The 16,996-nt window shown below is 38.4% G+C and overlaps 1 protein-coding gene and 1 pseudogene across 3 annotated transcripts; both read left to right on the top strand.

Moving 5' to 3' along the window:
* LOC109820729 (protein Ycf2-like) lies at window positions 8,914-12,396 on the top strand. Of its 3 annotated transcripts, none has more exons than XM_020386926.1 (4): window positions 8,914-8,971; window positions 9,546-10,859; window positions 11,582-12,072; window positions 12,176-12,396. In XM_020386926.1, exons 2-3 carry the CDS (start codon window positions 9,593-9,595, stop codon window positions 12,049-12,051), a joined length of 1,737 nt encoding a protein of 578 aa, XP_020242515.1. In that variant the 5' UTR covers window positions 8,914-8,971; window positions 9,546-9,592; the 3' UTR covers window positions 12,052-12,072; window positions 12,176-12,396. The 3 variants fall into 3 exon arrangements, with proteins under 3 accessions (XP_020242515.1, XP_020242514.1, XP_020242513.1); XM_020386925.1 differs by having other exon boundaries at window positions 12,160-12,396; XM_020386924.1 differs by having other exon boundaries at window positions 11,582-12,396.
* Window positions 15,371-16,996, top strand: part of LOC109821999 — a 10,175-nt pseudogene continuing 8,549 nt past the window's right edge.

Below are 16,996 nucleotides of genomic sequence, written 5' to 3'. Positions count from 1 at the left end.
AGGAGATGAGACCTTGGTACTCTAGACTATGTTCTAAATTCCTCCTCCCTTTCAAAATAAAAAAAAAATTGTGGAGAATTTTTCGTCGTCTCTTTCACACTTCAGTCTTTTTTTTTAACCTTGGTACTCTAGACCTATAGGTATTTTAGACGCCTACAGATACCCCCTCTAAAGCATTTCAGACTCATTTCTTTTATAGAAGAGTCTGGAAACCTTTGGATAAGATATGTCTTTTCCTCAATTTCATAGAGGGACCTGTGAACTGCTTCAATTCTTGACTTCTTCAGCCTTCAGTCTATTCAGTGTTTTGTCGAATAGATGAAGTTCTTCCGACACTACGTCTATCGTCTGACCGTTGTCGAAATTTTGAATTGAAGTTGGTGTGTAAGTTTCTGAACTTCGCTTGTGTCATTGAGTTGACTTTGAACTGATCATCTTTGTCAGAAATTCATATCTGAATCCGATTGAACTCCCTAAAATCATCGTTTGCCTTATTTTGGCGAGATTGCTGATGCGTTGACCGGCATCGATCTTTACTGTAAAGCGTTGACCGGCGTTAATACAGTTTATACTCATACGTTTGCTGGAGTCTACACAGTTTAAGCTCTTAAGGTATTGGAGCGTGACGGTCCCAAATTCTGGGCTGTAGAACCAACTATTAAAGTTATTTCATCTGTAGATATGGATCTTATCCCGAAGTCGTTGGATGTCCAAGTCACGAGACCAACTAATAAAGTTGATGCGTCAATGCCCCACATTTATAGAATTTTTGGCAAATTCTCAGCCATCAACGGGTTTGATTAGCATTTACTGACTACCGTTTGAATCGGGCTAGCATGCAGATTGTTTAAATCCATTCTGCACATAACGTTGTGCTAAAAGAGTTAACTCTTTTAGTGCTACGATATTGAATATGTAGACTTCGTCTTTCTCCTGTGAAAAGACTAAACAACAACGTGTATCAGACGTAGGCTTAGGATTTTTGGCAAACCCTCAGCCTTCAACGGATTTAACATGCCTTTACCGATTACCGTTTGAATCAGGCTTGCATGCAGATTGTTTAAGTCCGTTCTACATGTGACGTTGTGCTAAGAGAGTTAACTCTCTTAGTGCTACGATATTGAATACGTAGACTTTATCTTTCTTACGGGAATAGACTACCCAGCAGCGCGTGTTAGGCGCTGACTTATCCCTACTTAGGATTCGGGATAAGCTTCCCCAGACTGGATTTTGGTGTCTTTTTCAATTAGTGAAAGACTAAACTAGCAACGCGTATTAGGCGTTGACTTATCCCTACTTAGGCTTCGGGATAAAATTCCCCGTGCGTGTGAAGCATGGATTTTGGTGTTATGAATAACAACCTGTCATAATGTCGAATATGTGGGCTTTTATTTTTTTTACGGTTAACAACTAACCGGCAACGCGTGTTAAGCATTGACTTATCCCTGCTTAGGATTCGGGATAAAATTCCTCGTGCGTGTGAAGCACGGATTTTGGCGTTATGAATAACAACATGCCACAATATTAAATATGTGGGTTTTTATTCTTTTTACGGTTAAGAACTAACCGATAACGCGTGTTAGGCATTGACTTATCCCTGCTTAGGAATCGGGATAAAATTCCCCATGTGTGTGAAGCACGGATTTTGGCGTTATGAATAACAACCTGCCACAATGTTAAATATGTGGGCTTTTGTTCTTTTTACGGTTAAGAACTAACCAGCAACGCGTGTTAGGCATTGACTTATCCCTGCTCAGGATTCGGGATAAAATTCCCCATGTGTGTGAAGCACGAATTTTGGAGTTGAAGGATGGTGTTGAAATATTGTGTCTTCTCTTAGGGAAAAGACGAACCCGATACGGGAGAGGAAAAATTTTATATTCTATCTCCCAAAGCTGAAGAGGAATAATGTTATATTCTATCTCCAGTTGCAAAAGGAAACTTAAAGTGGGATCTCCACTTTAAGAATCCGGGAAGGTGAAACTAAGAGTGGGATGTCCACTCCGAGAATCAAAAAGATTCAGATAATCCTAACTGTCGGAAAGTTTGATTACCGAACTAAAGATGGATTTCTCATTTATCGAGAGTGAATTGTGGTTTTGGTCCTTACTGTAGGAAGGTTTGACCAAGCGGTAGTTTAAGGTGATCCTAACTGTAGGAAGATTTGATCACTTGGTTTGAAAGTGGACCTCTCGTTCATTGAAGGAATCGAGAGGGAATTTTAACTGTGGTCCTAACTGTAGGAAGGTTTGACCAAGTGAGAGTAAGAGTACAAATTACAGTAGGAGTGTTGAATGCACAAACGCATAGAAGTTTGAGTGGATTCAACCGAAAAAAATGTTGATGGTCCCACCGTCAATTAGTCTGATCGGTAGGGGATTTTGTGGTGGAAGACTGTGAGTCGTCAAACACCAATGAGAGTTTTATGAGGGAAAATTGATCCAACAAAGTGATCAAATCTCATCTCAGTAAAAGAGTGTTCGGAAATCACAGTAGGAGTTTAGTGTTTATTACTTTGTTCCTAATGATCGGGTTATCCCTTAAGAAAAGTACATGTATTATTCTTCTGGGAACTTCCCGTTACATGAATCACCCACCCCTAGCTTCCTTTGTGAAACTGGGTCTAATATTATACTTAGTTAGATGACCGGGTTATCCTTAAGAATACTAGGCATGGCATTCTCCAGGAACTTCCTGTGAAAGAAAGGAAACAGTTTAGACTCATATACCCGTTGGAGTTTTGAGAAACAGTTTATACTCGTATACTCTTCGGAGTGTTGCCATTCTCATTTGGCTTATCCCAGCGTTATGACACCGGCTTTAACCAATGTTTGGATGCTATTTTTAAGAGCAAAGCAATCCTTAGTGGGATGAAGGATCCTCATGTGGTACGCACAGTATTTTGGATCCGCAGTGTTGTCAGCTTCCTCCTGATTTACGACAGGTGGCAGCTTGATCTTGTTGTTTTTAAGGAGGGACTCGAAAATGGCTGGAACATCTTCGTCCTTGAAGGAGTACTCTTTTTGGAGTCTCGGATCCGAAGTCTTTCGCTGCCTTCGGGGTTATTGTTATGACGTCTGATTAACGTCAACAACTGCTGCAGGTGCCTTTCCCTTACCACGGGAGGCGATGTTCGAGTTTGGAGAATTAGCCGTCGGTTGGCTCCTCTCGGCCTTCTTCCTTCAGAGGAAGCGTTCGGACCGCTCTCTGTGCATCTTCAACTCTTTCCTGGTGTTGGATGGCGCTACTCCCATAACTTCTAACACGTCCAATGAGAGGTTGTTGTGACTGGTTTGGAGGATGAAGTCCTCCGTGATCTGATCTCGGTAGTTCATCGCCTTATTCCGGAAGCGTTTGACGAAGTCGTCGATCGTCTCGTCATCTTCTTGCTTCTCATCGAAGAGTGTCCTGATTAACACATCGGCATCATCGTCAAAGAAGTAAGCGAGGAATAGGTTCTCCAGGTCATCCTAGCTGTTGATGCTTTCAGACTTGAGACGGCGGTACCAATCGAAGGCGGGCCCGCGAAGGGTGCTAACGAATGATCAAACCATCAAGGCTTCATTGCCAGAGATTATACCCAAGTGGGATTTGAAATAGATTAGATGTTGCGTGGGCAAACCCTTCCCATCAAACGGCGTGAAGTTAATCAGGTTGAACTTCGTCGGGTATGCTATTGAATCCCACTCTCTTGGATAGGGACATAGAATGCCGGTCCTTTTCACCTCTCGAGCAGACATTAGAGCATTGATTTTGCTCTCGAGATCTTTTATTTTTTTATCCTCGATCGTATCGGACTTTGGACGATTCTTAAGAGGAACAATAGGGCCACCCCCGATGTTGTCATTTTCGGTGGGACCACCCCCAGAGTCGTTATTTTTAGTGGGGCCACCCCCAGCATTCTGGTCAACAGGAAGGTCATCAACATTTATGTATTCATCCACGTTTGAATCACTAGCTGCTTGGCTAACATCGTTGTGACGACTGGATTCACCTAGCTGATTTGACAAGGCTCGGATCTATTGGTTATGCTCTTCCCTCATCTGTCGCATAGTCATTTCCATTTCAATCTTGAATGCCTCTTTCTACTTGGTTAGAGCATCCTCAAGAATTTTGGTGATTTGCTCGGTGTTGATCATGAATGCCTCGTGGGATTATCCTGGGCTGGACACTTTTTTGTCAGAAGCGACTGCAGAGTTAGCATCTGATGCTTTATCATCCAAGGATAATCCCCTCTATATTCTCTGATAATCTCTTTGTCTAATAGTTCCCGATCGCAACCGGGTTAGACGATGTGACATAAGTGGGTCAGAGCTAGAAGGTCGAATCAACTTTCCCTTATCAGTCATATTTATTGTGACTTCCGGAAGTTCATCACCTTGAACGGCTAATTGTTTCTTGCGGAAACGCTTTGGCTTGGACTTAGTCGCTCCGTTAGAGATCCTCTCAAATACCGAGACCCTTTGTGGAGCGGTCTTGGGGCAGCTACACGCTTATAATACTACCCTAATTAGTCGGACACACGGGCAGTGAGATTCTGTTTCTCGGGTACTTCTCTTCCGAGACTTGTTCGTACCCCTAGCTCGATAGTACAACTCGTCGGTCTGAAGACCGGAGCAACCTATTGTGTGTTGGCACGACTCCTCAGGTATAACGTCATCGTCTGACGAATATTTTTCCTTCTGAGGACTTGCTGCCTTGATGGCATTCTCAAGAGTCATACGTTCGGAGTCACGCTTTCGTGAGCGCATGACCTTAACGAGCTCTTGGATATGACTCACAGTCCTAGGCGGTCATTTACAAGAGTTTTTCGTGTGCGACCCCTAGCTCGAGTAGTTGCTCGGGGTTCAGTCACCGGACCCAAGCGTCCTTTGATCGAGGCTTTGCCTCGACCCGCATGCGAAGGATCAAGATGATCCGTGATCTTAAATCGAGATAAATCCATGTTGTCGCGATGCTTCACCGGAGGTGCGGAACTCGAAGAGATCGACGAAATAGGTACAGAACGTCTTCTGTCTTGACCCTGGCACGGGTCAGATTTGAGTGACCCGCAGGTTGGAGGATCGGATCCGGGTGACCCGCGAGCAAGAGGGTCGGATCTGGGTGACCCACGAGCAGGAGGGTTGGATTTGGGTGACCCGTGGCTTGGAGGGTCGGATCTGGGTGACCCGCGAGCAGAAGGGTCGAATATGGGTGACCCACGACTTGGAGGGTGGGATTGAAGTGACCCACGAGCAGGAGGGTCGGATCTGGGTGACCCATGGCTTGGAGGATCGGATCTAGGTGACCCGCAAGTAGGAGGGTCAGATCTGGGTGACCCGCGAGCAGGAGGGTCGGATTGAAGTGACCCGTGGCTTGGAGGGTTGGATTGAAGTGACTCGCATTTTTCGATCTCTTTGACCGTCGTTTTGGACTTTGGCCTCCATACTTTATGCAGTCTTGGTTGTTTCTTGGCTAGGTCCTTCTGCATCTTTTGTGCCTTTTGCACAAGAATTCGCGTGTGCGTAAGTGCGTGACGCTTCTGGATTCACTCCTCCAGAGTTAAACGGATCCTTTTGACTTGGATCCATTCACTTGTTGATGATTTGGAGGAGGGGGCGTTTGCTCGCTGTTGGGTCGCTTGATGCTCCTTGAATTTCAGATCTGCCTCGTAACGGATCCCGTCTATCGGCTCCAAAGCCTTAGCAAGCTGACGCGCGAGGCGTTGACGTCACCTTTAACGTGCCCTCTTCGATAGGATTAGCGAGCCTTCAGTACTCAACTCTTTGATTGAGGAGGAGTTCAGATCTGTAGATCCGGCCTCGTTGGAAGCCAGAGTGGCATTGCAAAGCGAGAGGGCAGCAACAACGGGGATCTTGATCTTCCTGCGCTTACGAGGGGTGGAGGATCTGGAGGAGGACGACGACATATACTCCTCGAACTTCAGTTGGTCGAACTCATATTCGACCACTTCTTCAACCGGGATGCAGATCCGAGGTTGCGACACGACAGCTTCGACAACGAAGCTGTTGGCTCCTACTGTGGTCGCCAACGTGTTTGGGTAGAAAAGTATTTTCTTCATTGTATAACTCATTACAACTTCGATCGTTACAACAAGTTCAAAAAGATCGATCTTTTTATAAGATCTTTACACAATGAAAATAAAAGTTACAATTTTCGTTCAAACAACACGCATCCGGAGCCCTATAAATACAAGCCTAAGTCCTCCTTTCAGTGGGGGGCAAATTATTATCAAGAAGTGGAGGTGCTGCTGGATTGAGGAGTCAAGGAGCATGAATTTCAGCGATGGCAAATCAGATCCAGGCGAACTTCGGCATAAATAAGAAGCTATTCGAAGGATCTGAACCCCGTCCGTCCGTTCCTTGAGATTAGGCTTGGTCTTAATCTCGAGAAGAGCCCTGATTTCGCTTGGTCGATTTTAGCGCGTCAAATCAAACACTCTCTCGGTGAAGGGAAGCTCTGCCTAATTTTCTATCAACCGAATCCAGATCTAAGGCGGTCCACAGATACTCCGGTACAGAAAAAGATCACATGTGAAGCAATAAGCGATTAACACCTGTTGCGTGTTGTTTGAACGAGAATTGTAACTTTTATTTTCATTGTGTAAAGGTCTTATAAAAACCTGTTGCGTGTTGTTTGAACGAGAATTGTAACTTTTATTTTCATTGTGTAAAGGTCTTATAAAAAGACTGATCTTTTTGAACTTGTTGTAACGATCGTGTAAAGGTCTTATAAAAAGACTGATCTTTTTGAACTTGTTGTAACGATCGAAGTTGTAATGAGTTATACAATAAAGAAAACAATTTTCTACCCAAACACGCTGGCGAGTAGTTCGGCCTTTTTGCTGAAATGTTTGGTGTTTTCCGACTTTTTCGGGACTTGTATTTTCTACCGTTTTATGTGTTTGACCGTCTTGTTTACTTGTACGATTTGCTAACTTGCTTCATGCGCTCGTTAGCTTCTTTACGGCACTTGAAACTGATCGATAAGCGCAAGTTGACTGACGAGTACGAACTGATTGACGCGCGCGTGTTGACCGACGTGCGCGAACTGATTGGCACACGCATGTTGACCGACGCGCGCGAGCTGATTGACGAGCGCGGGCTGACCGACGCGCGTGAACTAATTAACGAGCGTGTGTTGACCGACACACGCGAACTGATTGACGCGCGCGAGCTGATTGACACGCGCAGGCCACTTGGTTCGTCGTTTCGCTTCATGCACTTGTCGACGACAGATAATCCTCTTAGACTTGGATAACGACGTTCGTTGTCTTCTCTCCGTCTCGAGCTGTGTACAGACACCTATAGGCATTTTTAGACGCCTACATCTATATGACTTATTGGACTTTGTCAGTACCATACTTCCCTAATCACAATCACATTAAACACAGAGGTGACTCATCTCATCTGCAGTCGACAACTGTAAAAAAACTGTCGACTGAGCCGCATGCCTGGACTCAGCCGAAGTTACATAATTACCCTCCAGGATCTGCTATAAGGAGGAGATGCTATCCACTGTATAGGGTAAGCAAGCTCTTGCTGCAAAAAACACTTTAACCACATTTCTTCTCCAATCAAGCATATTAATGACTTAACCGTCGGAGGAATCGCTAGAGATCCTAATTTCAATCCTCTCACGTGTTGTTTATGAACAAGAATGGATCATCTACCCAAGAACTAACTGTCTAAAGAAGATCAAGGAACTCTAATACTCTGACAAATTCATACTTAATATCCTATTTGATTACTGACATCAACATAACCTAACTACGAATTGCACTATTATTTAATACATTATAGTGAATAACAGTATTATAATTATACTATATATAAATATTAGAAATGACAATAGTTATAAATAGCATATAATCTATTATAATTATTCTATGTTATAGTTTAAAAAATTATAATTATATATTATAATATATTAAATAAGTATTTAATTTGTAAACATCTAAATAAATTATGATCAAATTGTAATAAGTATCCAAAGTATAAAAATTACTAATATAATTCTTTATTCATAATTTTATTTATTAATATAAGAATCTATATTATTATAAAAGTCAGTTCATAATTTTGCACTCGAAGAAAAAGAATTCAAAAAAAAAATGAGAGCTCTTGTTTAACTTTTATAAGGCATCAGTGCCCTCCTCTCAAAATCACTATGGCGTGATAGGCAGGTAAAGTGAGAGTTTATGTTCCCTCAAATTTGATGAGTTGAGATGAATGTATGTATGCCTCGACTCAGGTTATTTTCTTGCAAAAATAGCCTCGCCTCATATGAGGTAAGGGCGCATGTATTTTTTTTATATTAGTATGCTTAAGTTTTAATTAACTTAACCATTCTATATTTTTTATGTTTGGCAAATTATGGTGGGTTAACTCAATTTAACCATTGTATAGATTTTTTGTGTTTGCCAAATGGTACCGTAGTGACAGAAACAAAACAAGGGACATTGTCAACATTAGAGCATTCCTTATTAGCTTTAAGGTGTTTTCAGATATGTGCTCTTCAAAGTATAGATAGGTATTGTTAAATTTACCCTTCAAATTATTGTAATTCTAAATTTGCCTCTAAACTGATTTATCAGGAAGCAGAATTGAGAACTCTTTTTAGGAATAAAAAGAGATTTTTATTATAAAGCATCAAGAAGAATTTGATTACAGATAGCATCTTGACCGTTCCCAGCCTTCCAAAATGAGATACATTTATATCTTTGCAATAATCAACCGTTGTCACATTTATGTATATCTGTTTTGACCAATTCTATCTCAACAGAAATATGCTCCACTCCACAAAACCAGCCAAAAAAATGTTTGAAATCCCATCAGAAATAGAAAAAAAAATTGTCTCTATTATTTCTTAAAAAAGCAAAAGATAAAACAAATTCACATTCCCCATTCTCTCTTCTCTCTCAGATTTGTAATTAATCCATGATCTGCAACATAAGAAATTCTTTTCTCAGGTATGATCCCTAGTTCATCATTTATCCAAAAATCTTAATCCTAGATTAGCAATTTTATTTGTTTTTTATTTTTAAAATTTTTCTTTTTGCTACCATCTTTTTGCCTGTCCCTAAAACTCCACCTAATCTGTTATTAATCATCATAATGTAATTCAGATCTTTATTGTTAATAAGATAGAAAGAAGCAGGGGATAAAAAAAACCCTAGATGTGCATGATTATGTTACATTGTTGTTAAGTTTGGCAACCTTGCTTAGAATAGAGAGGTACATAATGTACTTTGTTGATTTGTCATATAATTATGCTTGTAAAAGTGTAATGTGACCTTGAAAGGGATTGAGATCATGCTAAGCTAGAGAGCTATAGTTTTTCAGTTCAACATGTCACAGCACAGATTGAGCGTCCTTTTTTACGGGTCGAAAAAGTGAACATCTTTACATCATTATGAAATTTCTCATGACATTACATAAAAACTTTCTTCGAGAAAAAAGTTTACCGTTGAGTTCAAATGTTATCGTTTATTAATTTCAAACAGAGTCGCCTAGTAACATCATTACTATTACACTGTTTTGCAGAACAAATATCTGCCCAAAGAAAGGAAAAGGGAAAATCAGGAAGAGAGATGGCATTTAAAGCAAAGGACACCATAATGCATATCAGAAAAGTAACAGTATTCTCAATGAGAATTATTTACAGATCAGGTTGCAATCATCCTTTCATTTGGTGCATGCTCTTCTTCTTGCTTATACTTTACAGATATATTCCACCATTATTCGGGTTCGTTATTTATTCATTGCCCGTTGCTGTCTGCACTGCTCTCGTCTTCGGAACTCTTCTACTCTTCGTCGACTCAAAAGTTCCATATACAGTAGATAAGCAAAATGTTAAAGTTCCTCAAGAAGAACAAGATACTGGAGATAACAAAAATTCTTTTAGTGACGGTGAGGACAATGAATCTGAGAAAGCTGATGTATCTGATATGATTCCTATACTCGACGAGCTTCACCCTCTTTTAGATATTGATGCTCCACAGAATGCAGAGTTCATTGATGACTCTGATGACGGGAGTACTGACGAAGAAATTGAGAATCAAGAAGACGAAGAGGATGAAGCAAATGACGATGCTCATGAAGTTGTGTTGAAATGGACAGATGATGATCAGAAGAATTTGTTGGATCTCGGGACTTCAGAACTTGAAAGGAACCAGAGACTAGAAAATTTGATTGCAAAGAGAACAGCAAGGAAATTTCTCAGCTTTCATGCGGAGAGAAATTTAATAGATTTTGATGCAGGTGATCCAGTTACAGGAACTGATAATTTTCAGACACCACCAATATCTGCACCAAGAAAAAACCCTTTTGATAATATTGATGAGGCTCCAGGTTCTGCTCCTTCAATTCTTCAACCGAGACAGAATCCTTTCGATCTTGCTTATGGTCAAAATGAGGATTTCATTCTGAGGCCATATTTTGCCACTGAGAGCATAGAAGCAGAAGAATTGCCAGGTTTTGTTTCTTTAGAGAAAGAATATAGTGAAAATGATGAAACAAATTCAGTGGATAGAGAGAGTGAGGATCACAAGGAGGATGTAGAAGTTGAGGGGGCTGAGGTTATTGATGAAGAGGAGTATGATGATTCGAGCTCATCGTCGATGGAGGAAATTGAGGAGGATTCAAAAGTTTGTGATGAATTGGGTGGTGATGAACAAGAAAGGGATAAATCTTTGATGGATCCTGATGATGCTGTGCAATCGACAATGACGGAGGTAACGTACCCTGATGATCCTGTGCAGTCGACGACAACAGAGGTCGTGGATGACCGTCAAGTTGCTGAGCCAGTGTATGATTCTAGTCCTTCTGCAGAACCTGAAGATGCTTTATCACTTGAGGGTAAGGTAGAATTATCCCTTCATTGTAAGAATGTAAAAGCATATGGATACTCATGTGTTTGAGTTTATATCATCATCATCTGTATCCTATAATATATAGAAATGGATATAAGTAAAATCTGGATGTGTATCTGTACATCCAGATATATGTGTCGATATAAGACTGAAATTATTTTCATCTTATGTTAGAGTATCTGAGACTTATTTTGACTATCTGCACACACATAAATATATCTATATCCAAACTGTGCGTATCTATATGTATGTATAAGTACGTAGGGACATATGTATGTGTGTATATGCATGTATGCATGTACATAGATGCATACGGACATCTATGCATGAGTGTATAATGTGTATGTATGTGCATATATAAATGTGTGCATATGTATATGTATGTGGGTATACATGTGTGTGTTTAATGCAGGTTTTTAGATATGTCAAACTTATTAATTTAAGAATTTTTGTTACATTTAAACAACTCATGTGTCACATAACCTATACATTTTTCAGTCTTATCGTTTTTCCTCATATCCGATATATAACTCCATATATGTCAGCTTCCTCTCGTCCAATTCGTATGTTTTGGAGGATATGGGTTATGCCTTTTCCTTATCTAACCATGTTCATAGTTGTATTCAACTTGTTTACGTCCCTACATTTCAGAATACATAAATTATCAAATCATCATCGAAGTCATTGATATAGCTCTCCTTCATGCAGGCAAAGAAGAAGACCTCCCAAATGCTGAAAGTACTTGGGTAGCATCATCAAGATTATCTTTCATCGACAGAGATGAATCAAGGACAACAGAGATCGACGAGATTAGCGAAATGGATGTTATCCCTGTCACTTTATCTGAAACTGGTGAAGATTTTGTGCATACTAAGTCTCCTGTGAGGCTTTCGCCTTTGTTGGTTAGCACTGTCGATCCAGGTGCAATTATCAACAACCAACGATCAAGTAACTCATCCATAACAGGAAAACCACTTACACCGAGGGATGCACCAAAATTAGTACTGCAATCTGAGAGAGCTGGTAGCAATAAAATTACTGCAGATTTGCCACCAATTTTTGAGGAGAATTCCGAGAATTTGGAAGTTGAAGATGAGAATGGGAGCATGACAGATGAAAGTGCAACTTCTATTGTTGATCAAAGTGTCGAGCAAAGTTCGAAGGAGTCTGTACAGTAAGAGGAATATGGCAAAGCATTGGTAATTCTATTGCGCGGACTCAATTTTTTGTAGTTGTTCTCAAGTTATTTTGAACAAATTTGAGAAAATAACCATATAAGAAAAAAGTTCTTTGCTTGTACAGGTTTACCTCCGCTTTTTGCTAATTGGATGTTGTGAGTTTTACCATAGTATACCATGGAAGTTCAGATATTTCACTCATCAAGTTGACAATATTAGTTTATATTCTGCAATATACTCTTTGCAGTACATTCACTTGAATGTTTCTAGTGAATTATCTCTAAATTGAGAAAATCATCAATTGTAAGCTGTAACCATCCAAAGGGTCTTCAGGTTTTGCAGATATCGAAGCTGAATATATTGGAATTTGACTACAAAATGAGTATTTATTAGTTTTTTTTTATCAAGATTTGGAGTATTATGTTCTGATATGAAGTTTTCTGGGTGACAAGGCTGAGAAAATATCAGGATACTATTTTCTTTATATATATGTAGGTCAATGTAGCTCTTGTCAAGTGTTGGACTGTAAAATGATAATCCTCATCACAATTTCAAAGTTTTGATGTAATGCAGGAGATCTTTAATACCACACCATGGTATTAGAGAAACGTAGGTTCAGATTCAAATGGTCACAAACTTAAAGCGTATTTAAGAAAAATATTGGTATAAACTGCTAGCCAAAGTATTCCTGGAGAAAGAAATTAAAACAAAAAGAGAGCAAGAACAGAAACAAATGTTAAAAGGTTGCAAATTCTAGATCTAAAGTTGATCTGAAACGGCTAAATTACCATATTGACATTAAAAGAAGTACCCCATGAGCAACAATGTATTAAAATTATCTCCGGCGATAACAAGGTATTTAAACTTGCACGATGAGATAAATAGGTCCAAAAATGAATTTTCCAGTTATTTTTCCGGCGATCACTCAGGTAATCTGCCACATGTGCTTAGGTGGCATGTTTACGATGATGTGACAACTGTTATTAGCTTCATTCAACCCATTGGAAGAAGTGATTTTCAAATTAGGTTAAGAAAAGATTGATTTTTTTAAAATTTGGGACTTCTTCTTCTTCATTCAAATTGGTGGTTCTTTATTGCTTGAGCTCAAAGAATCCATGTTCTCAATCAATGGAGAACCTTATTTGATGGAAGAATGAGAAGAAGCTCCCAAATTAAAAAAAAAACCCTCTTTGCTTTTACACTAATTTAAAAATATATCCCTCTAATGATTTGAATTAGGCTAACTATAGCTGTCATGTTATCATAAATATGCCACATAAACATCATGTGACAGATTATATGAGTGGTCGCCAAAAAAATTGGTCGGAAAATTCATTTTTGAGCCAATTTGTCTCATCGTGTAAGTTTAAATGAATTGTTGTCACCGGAGATTATTTTTGTTATAACAATCTGGTTATTGAATACTACTTTTAATACTAATCTAGTAATTTAGCCAATTTGAAACAGGTGTACTGCTGGCTGTATGCTTTTACATTCAACAAACGTCATCAATGACCTGTATAAAAAAAACAAGGGTAAATTTCACAAAACCCCCACTTAAGGTTGGCCTTCTCCAAATAACTCCCTGAACTTTAAAATATCACTCAACTCCCTTTATGTTTTGTCAAATAACCCTCCCAACTAACACCATTGGATCTGAATGTTCACATGAAAATCATTTGTCTAAATAACCAAAATACCCCTAGAATAACCCTTGTTATGACCTCTTAGTAATTTTAAAGGTAGTTTTCACAAAACCCCTTTAGTTTGCTCATTTCTTCATGATTAATTAATTTGCTTCCATCTGATAACTAGTGTGTTAATTTGAAAATGTATTTTGACTTTTTTTTACCAGTTCACCTAACACCGTTGTGGGTTAATTGAAAAAAATGAAAAAGTTTGGGGTTTTATGAAACATTCCAAACTTAAGGTTAAGTGATATTTTTAGTGTTTAGGAAGTGTTATCTCAAAATCGGATAAAAGAGGTTTTTAAAAATTACCCATGGAACAATTATTTATCTAATTTGTGCCAGCTTAATCCATTTTTTATCTACTGTAGAGATATCCTCTCATACGATATCTTTTTGAGAGATAATATGTAACAGATGCCAGTTACATGAGGAGGAAATAGAATATATTATTCGCATCTTTTTTTTCTTTTTCATCTCTAACGTGTAGATGTTACTCCACCTGACTCAATGTCCGAAATTTTCAATTTTATAGAACAAGCAAAATTTCCAAACAAAAATTCAATCAAATATCTTTATTTTTGTTAGATTTAATATAAAATTATAATTGTTTACCTATACGACAGCTTCACAGTTTTAGTGTAATAGTTAGGGACTTCAAAATTGTATCACTCAACTTCTGAATTTTACACTGTTGCGTGAATTTAGCTGTTTTCTATATTGATGTTATGGTTATAGACTTTAAGAATTTTTAGTTTTCAAAATTACTTTCTTGTTTTGAAATTTTTAATTACTATACATAGCTGCCATCTATCCAGAGAAATACAATGGAAATTGATACATGATTGAATCAGGACTTCTAGTTACATTAAAAAAAAATGCTTTTTCTTAAAAAAATGAACTCCAAAAATTTAACTAAAAAAAACTAATCAAGTCTTTTATAACCAGCTCCTGCCTTTTTTACCTACTATAAAAATAATAAAACTCTCTTCGTCTCTTTATAAAATCTCAATATAAATGTTCCCCTATTTACAATAATATTCATGGCTTTTCTTCAAAACGATGATAAATTATTTGATTGCGTCCTGAGAAAAACCTTTCAACTCGATCTACTAAGCAGTTGTGACACACTCCATGAAATTGATACTTTGGATTATTATCCTAAAGACCTCACTGGTATTATAAAAACCACCCTGAATTTTCAAAACCTACAGATGACACATGAAATTTAAAAATTACCAACAGCCCCCTAAAAATTTATAATTTGTAAAAAACACCCGCAAAGTTTAAAAAATTATAAAAAACGCCCTCAAGAGTTACAAAACAATCTTACAATTTTCTAAACTTCCAAATGACACATGAAATCTAAAAATTTTCAGCCGTCTCCTATATATATAGAATTTGCAAATAACACTCTTAAAGTTTTAAAATTTATGAAAAACACCCGTGAAGGATTTAGAATTACAAAAACCATCCTGAAATTTCAAAACCTACAAATGACACATGAAATCTAAAAATTACTAACAGGCCTCTGTAAATTTATAATTTATAAAAAAACATCCTCAAAGTTAAAAAAATTATAAAAACCTCCCTCAAGAATTCAAAATTATATAAAACTCTCAGAATTTTCTAAACCTGCAAATGACAGATAAAATTTGAAAATTATAATTTATAGAGAGAGAAAGGAGTCTCTCTCTCTAAAGAGATGGCCGGAGAAAATTATCCGTTCATCTCAGCCTCGAAATCCCCACCGTCATTCTCTCTCCTCTTCATCGCCTCCTTTCTCTCCTCTCCCTCTATCTCTCTTCTTCTTCTCTCCCTCCACAAACCCTAACCCTAACCCTAGATCCACTCCACTCGCCGACTACTCCTCCGTCTCCTTCCTCGAGAAATTCATCACTGCCGGATCCCGATCGAGATATCATTCCGGTGGCGTGGACTCGGCCGGGGCCGTCGATCGATTGATCTCGAAGAGGGAAGAGGATGGAGGTCGATTCGATTTGTCGGTGGTTAGGGTTTATGTTTATGAGATGCTGGCTAAGTTTACCTATGATCTGCTTCGGTTATTTAAGAATACTTATAAGGAGACCGTGAATCTCACTTCTAATGGGAGCCCAGTTCATCAGACTCATCGAACAGGTAACTTCAATATTTTTTTTTTAAATTTGGTTGTTTGATTAAGAAATGGTGATCAAGGACTTGCCCAAGTCGGAGTTAGGAGAAAATTTTAAAATAGACCCATGTACAACTTTATTGCCCAAAATCGACCCATTTCAAACTTACAAAAATCGAAGTTTCAACCACGTCAGCGGTGCAGGCTAAAACTGGGTCGATTTAAGAAAAATGTTTCTTTCTAATTAGTTGGGGTTGCCAATCCTGACTAATTAGACACTAGTTTAATTACAGGGGTTAGTAGTCGGGGCTTAAATCGCAGTTCAAAATAATCACAGTTTCCAACCCCGACTATTTTGAAAGATAATTAACTAGGTTTCTAATTAGCAACCGCGACTGGTTAGAACACAGTGTTTTTCTCAAAATCGACTCAGTTTCAGTCACCGCTGATGAGGTGGCTGAAACTTGGTTGATTTTTATAAATATGTTTTAAGTAGGTCGATTTTAGTGAATAAAGTAGTTAATGAGTCTATTTTAAAACTTTCTCCGTTGGAGTTATGTACATAAAAGTTTTCTCCCCCAAAAATACTTTTTTTTACACTTTGATGCCCCAAAGTTTCAATACCGTTTCACTTTATACCCAAAATTATTTCTTTGACACTTTGATACCCCAAAGTTTCAATTACATTTCATTTTGATACCATATCCAGATTCTGTTAGATTTTTTAGTTAAATTTATATCATGTCTTTAGCATGCAATATATTTAGATCCATTTTACCCAAGCACGTGCCACAAATTTAACAGGTAGAGGTATCAAAATGAAATAAGATTGAAACTTTGGGGTATAGAAGTGTTAAAAACATATATTGAGGTACCAAAGTGTCCCCCAAATTTTTTTTTTTTTGAGGGTATAAGAGTGAAAAAAGGGTAAACTCTGGTTACTGAAGTGAAAATCAGCCTGAATGAAATTAGCTCCATGTTTTTTGAGGGTATAAGAGTGAAAAAAGGGTAAACTCTGGTTACTGAAGTGAAAATCAGCCTGAATGAAATTAGCTCCATGTTTTTTGAGGGTATAAGAGTGAAAAAAGGGTAAACTCTGGTTACTGAAGTGAAAATCAGCCTGAATGAAATTAGCTCCATGTTT

Source organism: Asparagus officinalis, chromosome 8 (genome assembly GCF_001876935.1).
Source record: "Asparagus officinalis chromosome 8, Aspof.V1, whole genome shotgun sequence".
NCBI lineage: Eukaryota > Viridiplantae > Streptophyta > Magnoliopsida > Asparagales > Asparagaceae > Asparagus > Asparagus officinalis.
This window is presented reverse-complemented; position numbering and strand designations above follow the sequence as displayed.